The 21104-nt window shown below is 48.3% G+C and overlaps 1 protein-coding gene across 2 annotated transcripts; it reads left to right on the plus strand.

The window, feature by feature from the left end:
• The first annotated feature begins 1150 nt into the window (after nucleotides 1–1150).
• Nucleotides 1151–11287, plus strand: MAS1 (MAS1 proto-oncogene, G protein-coupled receptor). 2 transcript variants are annotated; one of them, XM_038772748.1, is made up of 3 exons: nucleotides 1151–1661; nucleotides 2890–3280; nucleotides 9786–11287. In XM_038772748.1, exon 3 carries the CDS (start codon nucleotides 9850–9852, stop codon nucleotides 10837–10839), a length of 990 nt encoding a protein of 329 aa, XP_038628676.1. In that variant the 5' UTR covers nucleotides 1151–1661; nucleotides 2890–3280; nucleotides 9786–9849; the 3' UTR covers nucleotides 10840–11287. The 2 variants fall into 2 exon arrangements, with proteins under 2 accessions (XP_038628676.1, XP_038628683.1); XM_038772755.1 differs by lacking the exon at nucleotides 1151–1661 and having other exon boundaries at nucleotides 2846–3280.
• Nucleotides 11288–21104: the final 9817 nt, after the last annotated feature.

Here is a 21104-nt window from a genome sequence, read left to right on the forward strand (position 1 = left end):
TCGCCATTAAAATGGGCGTTTGATACCTGTTCTCCCTTCAGCTTAGGCTGTGACCCTCACGTCGGGCAGAGACTGCATCCGGCACGATTATATTAGGGCAGTGCTTGATACATAGTAAGCGCTTAATAAGTACCACAGTTATTATTAGCTCCCTACCCGTGTCTCACCAGGCTCACCGTGGTGGGGTCTATCATTCATTCATTCATTCAATCGTATTTATTGAGCGCTTACTGTGTCCAGAGCACTGTAGTAAGCGCTTGGGAAGAACAAGTTGGCAACATATAGAGACGGTCCCTACCCAACAGCGGGCTCACAGTCTAGAAGGGGGAGACAGACAACAGAACAAAACATATTAACAATCTGTGGCATTTACTGAGCACTTACCATGTGCGTAGCATTGTACTAAGGATTCGGGAGGATACAATAGAATACAGTTGGTAGACACTACCGTCCCGAGGGAGCTTGCAGTCGTTACTGGTAGGGAACATATCCACTAATTCTGCTGTTTTGAACTCTCCCAATTGATTAGGACAGTCCTGTGCACATAGTAAGCTCTCAATCAGTGCCATTAATGCTGATGGCAATGATGGAGACTATAGGTCTTTAGGTTTTTTCGCAGCAACTTTTCGGCAACACTGAAAGGGGTGTCTCGCTCCAGCCCCGAAACACTCGAATCGACTCTGCTAGCTTCTCTCCTCTCCTCCCCCAACCCCGCCTCAAACCCTCTTCTCCCCAACCCTCGCCAAAGAGGGGAATCTTCTCAGCCCCCGAAATAGCCAACCTATTTGCAGCTTCCCCGCTGCGGTTTTATTTTTACGGCGACTTGCTGTATTTTCTGTAAGTAGAAATCATTTTCTGCCGCGACTGAAGCATCCAGCCCATCTGTAACTGTCTCTGCCTCCCTATTCCTGCCGATTAGTCACAGAACCCGTTGGCTTCTCCAACCGCCCACTCAATTCAAGCCAAGGCCCTTCCTTTTCCTAGCGTCCTCGGTAGTTACCTGTTATAGATCCTGTACTTCCTCCCCTTCCACGGCCTTTCCCCTCTTTCTCTCCCTCCTCCTCCTCGTCCATCATGTTCCTTCTCTTTCGTCTCTTAGACGGCACAAGGCTTTAGCCAGTTGCTCCTGCCAGTGTGGACAGACTTTTCCATTCCACCGAGAGCCAGGAAAGCAGACTGGTGAAGCTCCCTGTTCTGCTGACTTCAATAATGATGTTAAAAGGCTTTATCCCATGTGGAGCCCCTCCGTGACATACGAAGAAGGATCTTGCCGAAATCTGAATTCTCCCTGCTTCCTCCCAAACCTGGGAATGTCAAACGCTAGGCCCGGAGCTTGGGGTGTGTTTTTTTTTCCTCTCCTCATCTATCTCTCTGACACATCTCCCTCACTTGGGATCCTCTCTTTCTCTTCCCCTTTCCCTGTACTATTTTCACTTCCCCTTGCTCTGCGTTCTTTTCCCTCGTCCACGCTCCTCATTTCCCAGGGAGGGGATGCTTTTTCTGGCATCTCTTTCCCAGGATCTGCTCTTCAAGCCTCCCTAGAGTTTGTCCGCGGGCCCGTGGCATTCAGCGTGGCTTCCGATTTGGGGCCTCTCTTTCTCTGATCTGGCAAGGGCTCCAGAGGCTTCGCTCCCCTCGTCCTCAGACGGAATCCGAAGCAGGTAAGGAGAACAGGTGGTCCACGGGTCTGTTGCACTGTGCTTACCGTTATGACTCTTTTTTTAGAAAGATCTGCACACAGTAAGCGCTCAATAAATACGAATGAATGAATGAGTGATCATGACTCCACCACTTTGCTGTGTGACCTTGGCCAGGTCACTTCCTTTCTCTGGGCATCAGTTCCCTCGTCTGTAAAATGGGGATCGAAACGGTGAGCCCCATGTTGGGACAGGTGTCTCCAACCTGATTTGCTTGTATACACCCCGGTGTGTAGTACAGAGCCTGGCACTTAGTAAGCGCTCAACAAATACCACAATTACAACCCCTGGATTTTTGGAAGGCCTCCGATTGCCTTCTAGGTTTGGGGCATTTCATTCATTCATTCATTCAATCGTATTTATTGAGCGCTTACTGTGTGCAGAGCACTGTACTAAGCGCTTGGGAAGAACACGTTGGCAACATATAGAGACGGTCCCTATCCAACAGCGGGCTCACAATCTAGAAGGCATTTGGGTGCGGGGTTGTGTGTATGTGTGTGTGTGTGAGAAGCCTCTATTTTCGGTCCTCTCTTTTCTTCCGAAGGAGTGAACAGCAGGTGTGGAAATGCCACCACAATAGGTTTGGCTCCTATTTTATTGTTTGCTTTTGTCTCGCAGCTTCCGAAAACAGATCGGGGAAGAGGCGGTGAGCAACTTCCACAGTCGTTCCTCCGGGGACGATGACACATCTCCCTCCCCGGAGTCGGGTCATTCCTGGGGGGCTCATTCTCCCTTCACCCCGATTATTGGCCTCGTCCTCCGGGATGCGATGGACCGGGAGAAATATATATACAGAGTGAGGGGAGACCAAATGGGTTTCCCTTTATGGTCTTTGACGGTGTGTGGACGGAAAAGCAATCTCCAACACGGCCCCGCCAGCTCCCGGGGGACTTTGGGTTGGGTCTGGCTGTCGGTGGAAAGAGAGGGAATTTGTATTTCAGCTTAGTGCTCTGCACATAGTAAGCGCTCAGTAAATACGATTGATGATGATTTCAGTGAAGAAATTCAGCCTTTTATTGGCGCAGGTGGAAGTCTGCAGGCAAACAACAGTGCTCCCACGTTCCCCAGAGGAATTCTCCGCACCGGAGGACGTGGGAAGTGCTGTAGGTGCCCTGAAAAAGTCCACTGCCACCATGCTCACCCAACGGGTCTCCTGCTTTGTCTTTCACATCCTCCCCTCCTTATCCCGTAGGTGGTCGGGGAAGCGTCTTCAAATGCCATATCCGTCCAGCGAGCCTCCCCCTCGCTCAGCCCGAGCCACCGTTCTCCCCCACAGACCGCCGGAGCCTTTTCAGGGGGCTCGGGGCAGCCCGCCACCCCCCTCTCCACTGCTCCCGCTGCGGTTCACCGGGAAGATTTCCAGTTGGATGTGTCAGCGCGTCACGCCATTGGAAGCGCAGCTTCTCCCGGTAAGCGTGGGACCATCTGCTCCGCGCAGCGCCGACGTTTTCCGCCCGAGCTGGAACTGGAGGGGAGAAGGCCGGCAGACGGGCAGATGGTCCGTCACCTGCGGGTGATTGACCCAGGATGGCGGAAGGTCTTCCTGTTTCTTCTCTGACCCCCTTCTTGGGAGCGAAACACCTGTAAGTTGAGCTTTCTTTTGCCAAGATCCTTCCCTTTTTGTTAAAGACGCGTCTTCCCCCACCCTGGAAACTTCTTCTGTGGCGGGCCCTTCCTCTCGGCCGCGTGTTCCATGTTCGATGTCGGGTGTGTGTGCCGTCCGCCCCACGGTCCGTGTTGTCCTCTGGGCGAGTATTTGTTTCCCAAGCGTCACGAACGACCGCTTCCAGTCACTGCTTTGCTGTGACCTTTGGGAAGCAGCACGGCCTAGTAATAATAATAATACTAATAATAATAATGGCATTTGTTAAGCGCTTACTACATGCAAAGCACCGTTCTAAGCGCTGGGGGGGATACAATGTGATCAAGTTGTCCCACGTGGGGCTCACAGTCTTAATCCCCATTTTTACAGATGAGGTAACTGAGGCTCAGAGAAGTTAAGTGACTTGCCCAAGGTCACACAGCAGACTTGTGGTGGAGCCGGGGTTCGAACCCACGACCTCTGACTCCAAAGCCCGGGCTTATTCCACTGAGCCCCGCTGCTTCTCTAGTAGGTAGAGCTTTGGCCTGGAAGTCAGGGGATCTGGGTTCTAACCCCATTTCGCTCGCTACCTGTGTGCTGTGTGACCTTGGGCAAGCCACTTCACTTCTCCGTGCCTCCATTCCCTGATCTGCAAAATGGGGATTCAATCCCTGTTCTCGGTCCTATTTAGATTGTAAGCCCCATGCGGGAGCTGATGATCCTGTATCTATTCCAGCGCTTAATACAGCACTTGTCACATAATAAGTGATGATAGTGATGATGGCATTTATTGAGCGCTTACTATGTGCAAAGCACTGTTCTAAGCGCTGGGGAGGTTACAAGGTGATCAGGTTGTCCCACGGGGGCTCACAGTCTTCATCCCCATTTTACAGGTGAGGGAACTGAGGCCCAGAGAAGTGAAGTGACTTGCCCCAAGTCACACAGCTGACAATTGGCAGAGCTGGGTTTTGAACCCGTGACCTCTGACACCAAAGCCCGTACTCTTTTCCACTGAGCCACGCTGGCTTAGCAAATAATAAGAAAGATGATGGCTGTCGTTAAGCGCTTACTGTATGCCAAGCGCTGTTCTAAGCGAAGCAGTCAGGTTGGACACAATCCCCGTCCCACTGGGGCTCACAGTCTTAATCCCCGTTTTACAGATGAGGGAACTGAGGCACAGAGCAGTGAAGTGACTTGCCCAAAGTCACATAGCAGACAATTGGCAGAGCCGGGATTCGAACCCCTGACCTCTGACTCCAAAGCCCGGGCTCTTTCCGCCGAGTCGGAAGGTCATGGGTTCTAATCCTGGCTCTGCCGCTTGTCTGCTCTGGGTCCTGGGGCAAGTCACTTCTCGGGGCCTCCGTTACCTCATCTGTAAAATGGGGATTCAGACTGGGAGCTTCATGTGGGACAGGGACTGTGTCCAACCTGATTAACTTGTATCTACTTCAGGGCTTAGAACAGTGCTCGGGACATAGTAAGAGCTTAACAAGTACTATCATTATTATTTATTATTGACGTCTAAAGGACATCACAGTAAGTAGCACCATACCAGCCTGCTTGTTCATTTCCCTCTGTGCCCCGGCGGGAATATGACTGACAGGAAGAGAGAGTGAGAGTGATGCTCTGCCAGCCACCAGCACTAGAATTAATTCCTTTGTGTGGGTTCTCTGCCCTCAAAACTGTAAGCTCATTGTGGGCAGGGAACCTGTCTACTAATGCTCTGTATTCTACTCTCCCAAACCCTTCTCTGTCCCAAACTCTTAGTACGGTGCCGTGCACACAGAAGGCGCTCGGTAAATACCGTTGATGATAACGATGAGAAAGTCTCAGGCTAGCCTGTCAGTTTTGCCAGAAGATTCCTTCGGACCATTTCTACCAATTAATCAATGGTATTTATCGAGCATTTCTACCAATTAATCAGTGGTATTTATCGAGCACTTCTTGGGTGCTGTGTGACTTTGGGCTTGCGGTGGCACTTTGACTTTGGTAGGCACGTTCCGCGCCCACAACATGGTTACAGTTTAGAGGGGGTTTCTACCCTTGAAATCCACATTTAAGCATCAAGTATACACGCTTAAGATGCGTTACTATATCCAGTTGAGTTTTTCATAAGAAAAGACCAAATTTTTGGTCCCTAATTTGACTTTGCTGGAATCGGCGGGAGTTAAAAGGGAAAACTTGGGCAGGCAGAGTGGCCCAGTGGATAGAGCACAGGGCTTGGAGTCAGAAGGACCTGGGTTCTAATCCCACTCTGCCACTCCAGCGCTTAGAACAGTGCTTTGCACATAGTAAGCACTTAATAAATCATCATCAATCGTATTTATTGAGCGCTTACTGTGTGCAGAGCACTGTACTAAGCGCTTGGGAAATACAAATTGGCAACACATAGAGACAGTCCCTACCCAACAGTGGGCTCACAGTCTAAAAGGGGGAGACAGAGAACAAAACCAAACATACCAACAAAACAAAATAAATAGGATAGATATGTACAAGTAAAATAAATAAATAAATAAAGTAATAAATATGTACAAACATATATACATATATACAGGTGCTGTGGGGAAGGGAAGGAGGTAAGATGGGGGGGATCTGCTAGGTGACCTTGGGCGAGTCATTTAACTTCTCTGGGCCTCAGTTCCCTCATCTGTCAAATGGGGATTAAGACTGTAAGCCCTGTGAGAGACATGGATCATGTCCTATCTGATTAACTCGTATCTACCCTAGCGCTTAGTGCAGTGCCTGGCTCATAGTACGCGCTTAACAAATACCCATTTTTTTTTTTTAAATAGGGGGTTGGAAAAGGGATTGAATGCTAATAATGATCGTGGTTCTTGTTAAGTGCTTACTATGTTCCAAGGCCCGTTTTAAGTGCTGAGATAGATAAAAATTAGCGTGGACGCAGTCCAAGGCCCACACGGGGCTCAGGGTCTAAGCAAATGGGCAACTGTGGGGTGTGAGAGGTTGGGAGAGAAGCAGATTTCAGACAAAGTCAGGAAACAGGCCTACTGAGGGAATCCCACTGCTGACTTCAGTCAGTCAGTCCTATTTATTGAGCACTTAATGTGTGCAGAGCACTTTTCTAAGCACTCGGAAGAGCTCAGGACAACAATAAACAGACACATCATCTGCCCACAGTGAGTTTACAGTCTAGAGACTCGGGTTGAGAAATCAGGTCAGTAATCAAAAGCTGTGAAAATCCCCCACAGTGAGTTTACAGAGTCTAGAGACTCGGGTTGAGAAATCAGGTCAGTAATCAAAAGCTGTGAAAATCCCCCTAGGAAAGAAACTGTATGAGAAATCTTCCCCAGGAGGTTCACTGTTGAACGATCTCCAGTCGCATCCATCCGTTGAAACGCCAGCAAGTCTGGGAAACGGAAGATCAGGTCTTCGAGTTTAAGGTTCGTGTTTTGTGTAGTATCTGTCGGCAATCTTTCTCTCCCATATTTTCTCTACTGTTGGGTCCATATGTACTACCCTGATGTAAATACTCCTTGCTTCTGCTTGCCATATGTTGCCTAGCGAGAGTGTTGCTCGTTGGAAATGGCCACTTGCGCTTGGCTTTTAGGAGGTGTGAATTCACAGGAGGGTGGAAAGGAGAAGAATGTTGTAGTGGGGAATGAATAGAAGACAAGGGCATCAGATAAAGGACTTGGCTGGCTTTTGCATCTGGCCCATCTCACTGTGAGAAATCATCATCATCATCAATCGTATTTATTGAGCGCTTACTATGTGCAGAGCACTGTACTAAGCGCTTGGGAAGTACAAATTGGCAACATCTAGAGACAGTCCCTACCCAACAGTGGGCTCACAGTCTAGAAGGGGGAGACAGAGAACAAAACCAAACATACTAACAAAATAAAATAAATAGAATAGATAGGTACAAGTAAGATAGAGTCATCATCATCATCATCAATCGTATTTATTGAGCGCTTACTATGTGCAGAGCACTGTACTAAGCGCTTGGGAAGTACAAGTTGGCAACATCTAGAGACAGTCCCTACCCAACAGTGGGCTCACAGTCTAAAAGGGGGAGACAGAGAACAAAACCAAACATACTAACAAAATAAAATAAATAGAATAGATAGGTACAAGTAAAATAAATAAATAGAGTAATAAATCTGTACAAACATATATCCATATATACAGGTGTTGTGGGGAAGGGAAGGAGGTAAGATGGGGGGATGGAGAGGGGGGCGAGGGGGAGAGGAAGGAAGGGAATCATCATCATCATCATCATCATCATCATCATCATTATTATTATTATAAATAATAATAAATAGAATGGTAGGTGTAACGAAGGAGCCATGGGCGGGAATTTCGGCCCGGCTCTGTGAGTTGCTCTGTTGAACTTGGGTCCTCTCGTCTCTCATCTTGTTTATGATACATTACCTCCTTATTGAACATAAAGGGCTCCACCGAAGCTTAACCGGCAATTTTAACGTGTATCGCTCACAACCCCACGAGCCGTGATCCGGCACGATCGGCCCATTGCGCAGACAGGACAGCTGAGGTCAGAGAGATGAATTGATCGGTGAGAGATCAGAGATGGGATAAGAGTTGAGCCTGGTGTTCCAAGATCCCACACCTCCAGTCTCTGTCGACATATTCCTTCCCCTGAGGAGTCCAAGTTGCTGATACAGTGTGGCTTAGTGGACAGGAACTGGGCCTGGGACTCAGAGGCCCTGGGTTCTAATCCCACCTCTGTCAACTGCTGGCTGTGTGACTTTGGGAAAGTCACCACTTCTCTGGGCCTCAGTTTCCTCAACTGTGTAAATAGGGATTAAATATTCTAAAAGAAGCAGGGTGGTCTAGTGGATGGAGCACGGGCCCCTGAGTCAGAGGGACCTAGGTCCTAATCCCGACCGATGGCTTGCTGTGTGACCTTGGTCAAGTCACTTCACTTCTCTGTGCCTCAATGACCTCATCTGTAAAATGGGGATTAAGACTGTGAGCCCCACGTGTGACAGGGACTGTGTCCGACCTAATTAACTTATACCGACCCCAGCGCTTAGAACCGTGTTTGACCCATAGTTAGCACTTAACAAGTACCACAAAAAAGTTGCCAGTAGAATTCCTTATGGCATCCCAGGGAGGGTGGGAACTTTAATGTGTGCAGAGCACTGGATTAAGCGCTTGGGAAGTACCAGCGAGCGCCCGCTCCGTTGCAGAGCTTTCTTTTCCGCTCCCCTTGGCCTGCAAAACCCTTCTCCCTGCCTAAAGAGTCCCCGAAGTCCATCAGAGGACAGGAAACACCAATTAAAAAATACCATATATACATAAAAAATATACACATATATTAAAAAAACACCATATATACACATATACACCTGTATATATGTTTGTACATATTTATTACTCCATTTATTTATATTACTTGTACATATCTATTCTATTTATTTTATTTTGTTAGTATGTTTGGTTTTTGTTCTCTGTCTCCCCCTTTCAGACTGTGAGCCCACTGTTGGGTAGGGACTGTCTCTATATGTTGCCAACTTGTACTCCCCAAGCGCTTAGTACAGTGCTCTGCACACAGTAAGCGCTCAATAAATACGATTGATTGATTGATTGATTTAAGGCACAGGTGCGCCTGCATGGTCCCAGAGACCTAGCTTCAGACCATATTCAATCCCTCACTAAATCCTGTCAGCTTGACCTCACAACCTCACTAAAATCCACCGTCTTCTCTCCATCCACACTGCTACCGTGTTAATCCAGTCACTTATCCTCTCCCGCCTCGATTACCGTATCAGCCTCCTGGCTGACCTCCCGGCTTCCTGTCTCTCCCCGCTCCAGTCCATGCTTCGCTCTGCTGCCCGGATCGCTTTTCTACAAAAAGGTCCAGTCCACGTTTCCCCACATTTTCAAGAACCCCCTGTAGTAGCCCGTCCACCTCTGCATCAGACAGAAGTTCCTAACCATCGGTTTTAGAGCACTCAGTTACCTCCTACCTCACTTCTTTACTCTTCTACTACAACCCAGCCCTCGTGCATTGCTCCTCTAGTGCTAACCTTCTCACTGTAACTCTGTCTCGTCTATCTCACTTCCAACCCCTCGTCCACATCCTGCCTCTGGCCTGGAACGCCCTCCCTCCTCATATCCGACAGACGATGACCCTCCCCTGCTTCAAAGCCTTATTGAAGGTGCATCTCCTCTAAGTGGTCTTCCCTGACTGAGCCCTCTTTTCCCATTCTTCAACTCCCTCCTGTGTCACCCTGACTCGCTCCCTGTATTCATCCTCCCTCCCAGCCCCGTAGAACTTACGTACGTATGTGTAATTTTTTTATTTGTGTTAATGTCCGTCTCCCCTTCTAAGGCCGTAAGCTGGTTGTGGGCAGGGAATGTGTCTGTTTATTGTTATATTGTGCTCTCCCAAGCACTTGGTTCAGTGCTCTTCACACGGTAAGCGCTCAGTGAATACAGTTGACCGACCGACTAACCTCTTCTCGAACCAAGCCAAGCGTTAAGTGCCGTGACGCCGAGTCTGCATTTCTCCCTCTGCTCAGGCTCGCTGATCCCGTGGACTCCTCCTCAGAACGGACGCCGTAAAAATCCCGCCCCGCGGCCCCCATGGATGCGTCCGACGCGACCTCCCTCTTCACCGAGGAGCCCGTGAACGTCTCCACCGGCAAAAACGCTTCTGCCGGGAACTTCCGCTGGGAGATTCCGATCGTCCACTGGGTGATCATGGGCATCTCTCCCCTGGGCTTCGTGGAAAACGGAATTCTCCTCTGGTTCCTCTGTTTCCGCACGAGGCGGAATCCCTTCACCGTGTACATCGCTCACCTGTCCGTGGCCGACATCTCTTTGCTCTTCTGCATCTTCATTCTGGCGGTCGACCACGCCCTGGACTACGAGCTCTCTTCTGGGGACTACTTCACGATAGCCACTCTGTCGGTGACTTTTCTGTTCGGGTACAATACGGGTCTCTACCTCCTGACGGCCATTAGCGTGGAACGGTGCCTGTCCGTCCTTTATCCCATCTGGTACCGCTGCCACCGTCCGAAGCATCAGTCGGCGTTTGTCTGCGCCTTGCTGTGGGCGCTCTCCTGCCTGGTGACCACCATGGAGTACGTCATGTGCATCGATGTCCCCGGCGAGGAGCAACTGGACGGCCAGCGGGCGGACTGCTGGGTGGTCATCCTCTTCATCTCCATCCTCAACTTCCTGGTCTTCACCCCCCTGATGGTGGTCTCCAGCTTGATCCTGCTGGTCAGGATCCGCAGGAACGCCTGGGCTTCCCGGCCGTCCAAGCTGTACATCGTCATCACGGTCACCGTCGTCGTTTTCCTCATCTTCGCCACGCCCATGAGGCTCCTCTACCTTCTGAACTACCAGTACTGGTCCACCACTTTTAGGAACCTGCATCACGTTTCCCTCCTCTTCTCGACCATCAACAGCAGCGCCAACCCTTTCATCTATTTCTTCGTGGGCAGCAGCCGGAAGAAGAGGTTCAAGGAGTCCTTGAAGGTGGTCCTCAACAGAGCGTTTAAAGATGAGGTGCAACCCAAGCGCCAGGAGGACGTCTCTAACTCCATCTCTATTGAAACTGTGGTGTGACATTCTGCGGTGAAATTTGAGCGGGAGGCAGGGTTAGTCTGGATCTTGGACTGGCGAGCTCCGTGGCTCGCACAAGGGACTCAGTAAAGCGCTTAGTACGGTGCCTGGCACCTAGTAAGTGCTTAACACCATAAAAAAATACCTCTAAATGCATCTTACCTACGAAACAGTGGAACTCCCCATGCATGCCCACTAGCAAACCCCGGGATTATCCTACTCTGATACCTTATTCTCTGGAAAACTGCTGTAGATGTGCTCTGACCCCTTTGGAAATGTTCCTTTTCAGGATCATCTTCTCTTCCTTGAGCTCCTATCAGAAGTAGCGCGAGGACCTCGTTAAAGGGACTCTCGTAAAGGTTCACCCACATCTGTGGAAAAGCAATCGGGTTATTTGTTGAAACTTGGTGTCGGGGGTGGGGAGCGTCTATTAAATGATTGAGAGGTGGAAAGCTCGTATGTTTTGTTAAAAATCATCATATCCTACGGAAAGGATTTAAAAAAATTTTTTTTTACCTAAAGTAATGCATTACTAACATCTCTGGGGCAAATTCCATCCTCTGAAATCACATGCAGGCCTGCAGTATTTAAGCGGTCCGGTTAGGAGCCGAAAACAGCAAAGGATTTGACTTGGGCAAATCAGGACGGAGGTGATGCCGGGGAAAGGGTTAGATTTCACTGCCTCACACCCGTCTCCTGTGAGGAGTCTTGATTTCAAGAAAAGGACATTTTCTCCTGCCTTTTAACTTTGTGTCCCGGATGTTCGCTTGTTTCTGCTTGTGAGCGGAGCCGGAAAGAAAGCTGCTCAGGTGACTGAGCCTTTGGAGGTCGTGGGCTCTCATTTGGACCTCGGCTTTCTCCCTTGGAGGAAAGCAGTTCCCAGCGGTTTCACTGAGTTCTCCTTCACTAGCTGAGAAATTTTCTTGCTGTCCCTTCTACCAGGAGCCATTTGGGCGCGGGCTGGGGGTGGGGGAGATACAGGGGAACCAGGAGACCACCGATCGCGGAGGAGAAATGGGACTGTTTTTCTCCTAAAACAATTTAACTGTTCAGTCACCTGAGCCTCATTCCATGCAAGCTCCCCAGTGTCCCTTCTCACCCCCGAGATCTCCACTAACTTTGCCAAGAGACATGATTTTCCCTTTTCCTCTCCCTCGAATTAGATCTCCCTTTTATAGCCTCCACACCGTGTGAAATCTGCGTTGACCCGTGTGGGCTTTCTACTCCGCCTCTCTGTCCTCTCCTCCTCTAAGAACCTCTTGGAAGGCACAGGAGGATTTCATGCCGCTCTTCTGGGAAGTAAAATATTTCAGCGCAAAAACGAACGCCGTCACGTTTATTTCAGCCGCACGTGCCCAAGAGATGAGCGTCGGGATGGCGAAATGGCTACTCGTGTCTGCTTCTGGGACGTCATCCAAACATCCGATCTCCTTTTTCTATTGAAGAAAAAGAATTGAGCTTTGGCCGGGAGGAGCGGGGGCAAGAAATCGGAGCAGAGGAAGGAGGTTCAGGCCTAAGTACCCCATCTTCGGGCCCTCCGCGAGCTAAGTGTCGATCCAAGAATCTCTCCAGAGGGTGATGACACCTGACTGAGGGAGAAGGCAGCCCGAGTTTTGAGCCCAGAAGGGCTGGGCAACGATGACATTTAAAATGATCCCCTTTTCAGTTGAAAACAGAGCGACTTTGCTGGGGAAATGGAGAATAAATACAGGAGCCCCGGTGCCTATTTCTGACAAATTATTCCCCAAGCCTTTATTACATGCAAGAAAGAGGGCGGGATTTTCTTAAGCTCCTTAATGGATTTTTTCCTTAGAGTTCAGACAAATGAGAAGCAGTGTGGCGTAGTGGATAGAGCACGGGCCTGGGAATCAGAAGGATCTGGGTTCTAATCCCCCCCCTCCACCACTCGTCTTGGGCTGGTCACTTTGCCGCTTTGTGCCTCCATTCTCTCATCTGTAAAATGGAGATTAAGACTGGGAGCCCCATGTGGGACAACCCAGCGCTTAGAGCAGTGCTTGATGCATAGTGAACGCTTCCTAAATGCCATCATCATGTAATCTCGTCAGAAACAGCCTAGAAGCAGTGTGGATTGGCGGAAAGAGCAAGGGCTTGGGAGTCAGAGGTCGTGGGTTCTAATCCCGCTCTGCCACTTATCAGCTGTGTGACTTTGGGCAAGGTACCAGGCCCAAACTTCTCTGTGCCTAACGAGGTCCTCACACTACTTCGGATACTTCTCTACGCCTCAGTGACCTCATCTGTAAAATGGGGATTAAGACTGTGAGCCCCACGTGGGGCAACCTGATTACCTTGTGCTTACCCTAGTGCTTAGAACAGTGCTTGGCACATGGTAAGCGCTTACCAAATGCCATTATTATTATTATTATTAAAGAGGCACTTACCAAGTGTGCTTTCTTGAAGGAGAAAGCAGGGACTCCTTTGCTCTCTGCTTCTTTCTCTAGCCCCAGTCCTCTACAGAGGAGGAGGCGCAATGAAGAAGGGAGGGAAAATGAAGTATGGAATGGACTCACCAGAGTAAGGATAATTATTAGGCATCTATGTGCTAATCACTGCGTTAGATCGAAGCTAATCAGGTCTAGACAATAAGCACCACGTGGGCCGAGGTTGTCTACCTACTCTGTTGTATTGTACTCCATTTTATTGTAGCGTACAGGTGGCCTAATAGAAAGAGCCGCGGAGAGAATGTCAAAATCTGAATCAAAAGAGAACTTGAAGGGGGTTAGAAACAAACAAAGCAAATTCTCCTCCTTAAGACTCTCAGAGAAGCAGCGGTCTTGTCGAAAGAGCACGGGACTGGGATAGTCAGAGGATCTGGGTTCTAATCCCGGCTCCACTACCTTTCTGCCGTGCGATCTTGGGCAAGTCACTTAACTTCGCTGGGCCTCCCTTCCCTCATCTGCAAAACGGGGATTCGATTCCCATTCTCCCTCCTATGTGGGACCTGATCATTCATTCATTCATCCAATCGTATTGACTGAGCGCTTACTGTGTGCAGAGCACTGTACTAAGCGCTTGCACAAGTCGGCAACATATAGAGACGGTCCCTACCCAACAACGGGCTCACGGTCTAGAAGGGGGAGACAGACAACAAAACAAAACACGTCTACCCGAATGCGTGGCTCACAGTTAGCACTTTAATAAATACCACAATTATTATTATTGCTCTCCCAAGAACTTAGCACAGTGCTCTGCACACAGTAGGTGTTCAAAAAATGCCCTTGATTGATTGAGACGCTGTCCCACTCTGGGCTCACAGTTGAACTAAGAGGAAGAGCAGGTTCTGCATCCCTGTTTTACCAGTGAGGACACTGTGACGAAGAGAAGTTAAGTGACTTGCCCAGGATCACACAGCAGGCATGGAACAGAGCCGGGATTAGAACCCAGGTCCACTCAGTCCCGTGCTCTTTCGACAAGACCGCTGCTTCTCTGAGAGTCTTAAGGAGGAGAATTTGCTTTGTTTGTTTCTAACTCCCTTCAAGTTCTCTTTTGATTCAGATTGTGACATTCCCTTTGAATATCGCGAAGCTATTACAACGCTTAGGATCTATGTATTATGGTTCCCGCAGCGTGGCTTAGTGGAGAGAGCACGGGCTTGGGAGTCAGAGGTCGTGGGTTCTAATCCCGTCTCTGCCACTTATCGGCTGTGTGACTTTGGGCGAGTCACTTCACTTCTCTGTGCCTCAGTTACCTCATCTGTAAAATGGGGATTAAGATTGTGAGCCCCAGGTAGGGCAACCTGATCCCCTTGTATCCCCCCCAGCGCTTAGAACAGTGAAGCAGTGTGCTTCATTACTATTATTATTACAGTGCTCAGCACACAGTAAGTGCTCAATGAATGCGATTGATTGATTGATTGACCCACTTTCTCCTAAGCAAAGCCAAAGCTTCCAGTGGTGAATGGTAAGCTCATCTGCGGGCAGGGAATGTGTCTGTCATATAGAGAAGCAGCGTGGCTCAGTGGAGAAGAGCACGGGCTTTGGAGTCAGAGGTCATGGGTTCAAACCCCGGCTCCGCCAATTGTCAGCTGTGTGACTTTGGGCAAGTCACTTAACTTCTCTGTGCCTCAGTTACCTCATCTGGAAAATGGGGATTGAGACTGTGAGCCCCATGTGGGACAACCTGATCACCTTGTAACATCCCCAGCGCTTAGAACAGTGCTTTGCACGTAGTAAGCGCTTAATAAATGCCATCATTATTATTATTATTATTGTTGTATTATCTCTCCCAAGCACTTAGTACAGTGCTCTGCACATGGTAGGTGCTCAATAAATACGAATGAATGAATGAAACCACCCTAGGGATCCAAGGCCAAGAGCGAGGGACCTTTTGAACTGATCTCCTCTCCCCTCCCTTCTCCCCCTTAGGCCGTGCCAGCCCTGGAGGCAATGCTTGGTTGCCTGGGGCACAGAGTGGCAGATTTTTTGGTGGGCGAGGTTGAGCCAGGCTATGCCAGGGAAACCTAAATCAGTGGCATTTATTGAGCACCTGGAAGACCACAACAGCAGCGATTCCCCTGTCCCCTGCCCTCGAGAAACTTGAGACTGAATGGGAGAGACACGCAAAGATGACATACAGATGGTGAAAAGAAGAGGAAAAATACTATAGCAGGAAGTCGTGCAAGTATACCCGGATGAAATCAATGAATAAATCGTTAAATGTACAAGTAAATACAGAGGTATATAATAATAATGATGATGGTATTTGTTAAGTGCTTACTACGTGCCAAGCACTATTCTGAGCGCTGGGGTAGATACAAGGTAATCGGATTGTCCCACGTGAGGCTCGTAGTCTTAATCCCCATTTCACGGATGAGGTAACTGAGACATAGATAATAAAAATAATAATGGTATTTGTTAAGTGCTTACTATGTGCAAAGCACTGTTCTAAGAGCTGGGGGGATACAAGGTGATCAGGTTGTCCTAACTGGGGCTCACAGTCTTAATCCCCATTTCACAGATGAGGTAACTGAGGCATAGATAATAATAATAATATTTGTTAAGTGCTTACTATGTGCAAAGCACTGGTTTTCTTTTGATGGCATTTATTAAGCACTTACTATGTGCAAAGCACTGTTCTAAGCACTGGGGAAGTTACAAGGCAATCAGGTTGTCCCATGGGGGGCTCATAGTCTTAATCCCCATTTTACAGATGAGGTAACTGAAACCCAGAGAAGTTAAGTGACTTACCCAAAGTCACACAGCTGACAAGTGGTGGAGCCGGGATTTGAACCCATGACTCCGACTCCAAAGCCCAGGCTCTTTCCGCTGAGCCACGCTGCTTCTCTGTACTAAGGGCTTGGGAGAGTATACTATAACAGAGTGGGTTGACGTGTTCCTTGCCCACAAGGAGCTTACAGTCTGGAAGGGGAGGCGGATATTAGAATAAAATATGGATATATACATAAGTGTGGTAGGGTGAATAAAGGGTAAAAATTCAAGTGCAAGAGCGAAGCAGAAGAGAGTAGAGGAAATGAGGGCTTCATTGATAAAGGCCCCTTGGAGGGGATGCGATCGTAACAAGGCTTTGAAGGTGGGGAGAGTCGTGGTCTTTCATTCATTCAGTCACTCAATCGTATTTATTGAGCGCTTACTGTGTGCAGAACACTGTACTAAGCGCTTGGGAAATACAAGTCGGCAACAAGTGGTCTTTCGGTTAAGAAGAGGGAGGGAGAGGGGTTGGTAGTGAGATAGACAAGATCGAGAGACAGTGAGTGAGTAGATGCTGGAGGAGCCAAGTTAATGTACTGGCTTGTAGAAGGAAATCAACAAGGCAAGAGAAGAGGAGATAAGGTAATTGAGCGCTTAGCACAGTGCTCTGCACACAGTAAGCGCTCAATAAATACGATCGAATGAATGGAGCGCCTTTTAAAGCTGATGGTAAGGAGTTTCCATTTGACATGGAGGTAGATCATCATCAATCGTATTTATTGAGCGCTTACTGTGTGCAGAGCACTGTACTAAGCGCTTGGGAAGTACAAATTGGCAACATATAGAGACAGTCCCTACCCAACAGTGGGCTCCCAGTCTAAAAGGGGGAGATGAACACGGACTGAATTTTTTTTAAAATTCTTTTATTTTTGAAATAATGATCCGGCAATAAAAAGTGAAGTATGGACTGGAGTGGGGAGAGACTGGAGGCGGGGAGGTCAGCAAGGAGGCTGATGCAGCAATCAAGGTGGAAGAATGTGATAGCAGTTTGGATGGAGAGGAAATGGTGGATTTTAGCTTAGTACAGTGCTCTGCACATAGTAAGCGCTCAATAAATACGATTGTTGTTGTTGTTAGCCATGGTGTGCGGGATTTGGTGACAGATTGAACCTGATCTTTGGAGGTTAGGAAAAGATCAAAGTGGATTAAGGGTGAGCTGAAGTGAAGAGGTAGTTTGACCGACGAAGGCCCCGTGTCTTGTAGATTTGCTCAAGGACTTTCCGCTCTGCATTATTTTGTAGTGTGAACTAGGTGATTTGAGGAGCTCTGACTTTTCTCTTTCTTTTGAGCCTCTCAGTGATTATAATTATTACGGTGTTTGTTCGGCATTCATGATTCATGTGTCAAACACTATTCTAAGCGGTGGGGGAGAAGCAAGTTAATCAGGTCAGGCACAGTCTCTGTCCCGCATGGGGCTCACTGTCTAATACATAAATGCAATAGAATGAATAATAGGAGGGAGAACAGATCCCCATTTTACAAATGAGGAAAGGGAGACACAGAGAAGTGAAGTGACTCAACCAGGGTCACACAGAAGACAAGATGCTCTTTATATTAACGTCGGTCTCCCCCACTAGGCTGTAAGCGCACTGTGGGCAGGGGGTGTGTCTGTTACATTGTTTCGTTGTACTCTCCCAAGTGCTCAATATAGTGGTCTAATAATAATAATTGTAGTTTTTGTTAAGTGCTTACTATGTGCCAGGCACTGTAGTAAGCACCGGAGCGGATACAAGCCAGTCGGGGTGGACACAGTCCCTGTCCCTCGTGGGCTCACAGTCTCAATCCCCATTTTCCAGATGAGGTAACGGAGGCCCAGAGGGGTGAAGTGACTTGCCCGAAGTCACACAGCGGCCAAGTGGCGGAGCCGGGCTTAGAAGCCGTGACATTCTGACTCCCGAGTCCGTGTTCTATCGGCTACACCATGCCGCTTCTTTGCACACAATAAGTGCTCAATAAATACAGTCGATCGACTGATTGAAATAGCAGGAATGGGATTAGAACCCAGGTCCCCTGACTCCAAAGCTCGTTCTCTTTCTGCTAAACCACGTTGCCGATGTATCTGATGGCCCCAATTGTCAAGTGGATTAGAACGCCCCACATTTGATGTACCGTTTCAATTATTCACCCCCAATCTATTACACAGCCCTGCCTTAAAATGGGGAAGGCTTCTTCAGCTTAACTCAGGGTGCTGATAGATAATAATAATAATAATAATAATAATAATAAGCGCTGTGAAGGTTACAAGGTGATCAGGTTTTCCAACGTGGGGCTCACAGTCTTCATCCCCGTTTCGCAGATGAGGGAACTGAGGCCCAGAGAAGTGAAGTGACTTCCCCAAAGTCACACAGCTGACAGTTGGCGGAGCCGGGATTTGAACCCATGACCTCTGACTCCAAAGCCCGGGCTCTTTCCGCTGAGCCACGCTGCTTCTCAAGATGTTTCGTGGGTACCAAATCTGTTGTGTCCATGCCACGCTCTTGCCTGTGGTGGTTTCGAAAGCTCCTGCAATATCTGCAGGCAGTAAGATCTCTAAGACCCAGCGCTCTGCACATAGTAAGCGCTTAATAAATGCCATTGTTATTCTTCTCTGAGCCTCAGTGACCTCATCTGTAAAGTGGGGATGAAGACTGTGAGCGCCCCGTGGGACAGCCTGATCACCTTGTAACCTCCCCAGCGCTTAGAACAGTGTTTTGCACATAGTAAGGGCTTAATAAATGCCATTATTATCACTACTTCTGCAAAGATCAGTCAGTTAATCAGTGGCATTTATTGAGCGCTTACTGTGTGCAGAACACCATACAAAGAGCTTGGGAGAGTAAAGAGCAGGTAAACACAATGTCAGCCCTCAAGGAGTTTATAGAAAGATCTCATTTACAGTGCCCTGATTGCAATTCAACTTGTACTTCCCAAGCGCTTAGTACAGTGCTCTGCACACAGTAAGCGCTCAATAAATACGATAAAAAAAAATTCTGGGAGTGCACGGTTGTGGTGATTATTTTTTTCTTTGAAATTTGTTATGCACTTACTATGTGCCAGGCACTATTCCAAGCCACGGAGTAAGTACAAGGTAATCGGTCAGACTTGGGGCTCACAAGCCTTAATCCCCGTTTTACTGTTGAGGTAACTGAGGTGCAGATAAGTGACTCGTCCAAGGTCACACAGCAGGCGAGAGGCGGAGTCGGCATTGGAAGCCAGGTCCTTCTGAGTTTTCTTCTTCATTATTCTATTTATTTTATTTTGTTAGTATGTTTGGTTTTGTTCTCTGTCCCCCCCTTATAGACTGCGAGCCCACTGTTGGGTAGGGAATGTCTCTAGATGTTGCCAGTTTGTACTTCCCAAGCGCTTAGTCCAGTGCTCTGCACACAGTAAGTGCTCAATAAATATGATTGATGATGATGACTAAGGTTAGGATCTTGTCAGATTTGAAGAGCAGGGAAATACCGTCGTTTCAGCAGTTAGTCCTGTCATCCTTCTTCTTGAAGACGGGGATGCGACGTGTGAAATCCTGGGACGTTTTCTTGGTGTTCCTTATGTTGCAGAAGAGCCCGGGCAGATGATTGAAGAGTACACCCCACTGTTGGGTAGGGACTGTCTCTATATGTTGCCAACTTGTACTTCCCAAGCGCTTAGTACAGTGCTCTGCACAGGGTAAGCGCTCAATAAATACGATTGATTGATTGATACACCCCACCCCGTCCCTGTCAGAACTATGTCCACTAACTGCGGCTCCTTTGCTTCAGCTTCCGAAGACCTCAGCGCCTCAATTAGAATCAAGAAGAGAGGAAACTCTTGGATGGGTTCGAATCCCCGCTCCACCACATGTCTGCTGTGTGACCTTGGGCAAGTCACTTCACTTCTCTGAGCCTCAGTTACCTCATCTGTAAAATGGGGATTAAGACCGTGAACCCCACGTGGGACAACCTGATCATTTTGTATCCCCCCCCAGCGCTTAGAACAGTGCTTTGCACATAGTAAGCGCTTAACAAATGCCAACATTATTATTATTATTATTATTATCCGATGGCAAAGACCCTATCCTTCCAAGGTGGCAAGTTCCCTAAGCTTCCGGGCCTCATCCAAATCAGTGGTATTTACTGAGCCTTTACTGTGGGCAGAGCACTGAACTAAGCGCTTGGGAGAATATAACAGAGTGGGGTGTCGAAGGTGGTTGAAGTGAATCAATCAATCGTATTTATTGAGCGCTTACTATGTGCAGAGCACTGTACTAAGCGCTTGAAGTTTCCATGGCAACAGGACTCCTTTTATTGGGGTATTTGTTGAGCGCTTACTATACGCCAGGCACTGTACTAGGGGCTGGGGTAGATACAAGATACAAGGTTGGACACAGTGCAAGTCCCATATGGGACCCACCATAAAAAATCTCCATTTTACAGATCAGGTAACCGAGGCCCAGAGAAGTGTCTTCAGCGATCGAGTGGGAGGACAGTAAAACATTCCTAGAATCTATAAGATTGGGGATCGACAGCGTGGCTCAGTGGAAAGAGCCCGGGCTTTGGAGTCAGAGGTCATGGGTTCGAATCCCGACTCTGGCCCGTGCCTGCTGTGTGACCTTGACTTTAACTTCTCTGAGCCTCAGTTACCTCATCTGTAAAATGGGGATTAAGACCACGTGGGACAACTTGATCACCTTGTATCCCCCCCCGTGCTTAGAATGGTGCTCTGCACATAGTAAGCACTTAACAAATGCCATCATCATTTGCTTGGATCAGGGAAAAAGTTGGTGTCCACTAACTGGACTGTCGATTTGGACTCGGATTAGACAAATGAAACCAAGGAAATGTTAGTAACAAGGCTTTCTCTGTAGCTTAATAGATTTTTAAAAAGATATGTATATATAAAAAAGTAAACAGAGAGGGATTTATCTCCCAGCACAGTTAAGCCTGGATGTTCCGGTTCCTATAATTGTCCCCCTGTCTTCCTCCTCCGGCCCAGCTGCTGTGATTTATTTGGGTTAGCGATGGTTCGGCGTAACTACAGATATGCAAGTTTAATCTGCTCCACTGTTCTTGTTCCCGTTTTTAA

The sequence above is a fragment of the Tachyglossus aculeatus genome, chromosome 2 (assembly GCF_015852505.1).
Source record: "Tachyglossus aculeatus isolate mTacAcu1 chromosome 2, mTacAcu1.pri, whole genome shotgun sequence".
NCBI classification, from domain to species: domain Eukaryota; kingdom Metazoa; phylum Chordata; class Mammalia; order Monotremata; family Tachyglossidae; genus Tachyglossus; species Tachyglossus aculeatus.

Coding starts and splice junctions, on each gene's coding strand:
- MAS1 (XM_038772748.1), top strand. CDS start 9,850: ATGGATGCGTCCGACGCGACCTCCCTCTTCACCGAGGAGCCCGTGAAC.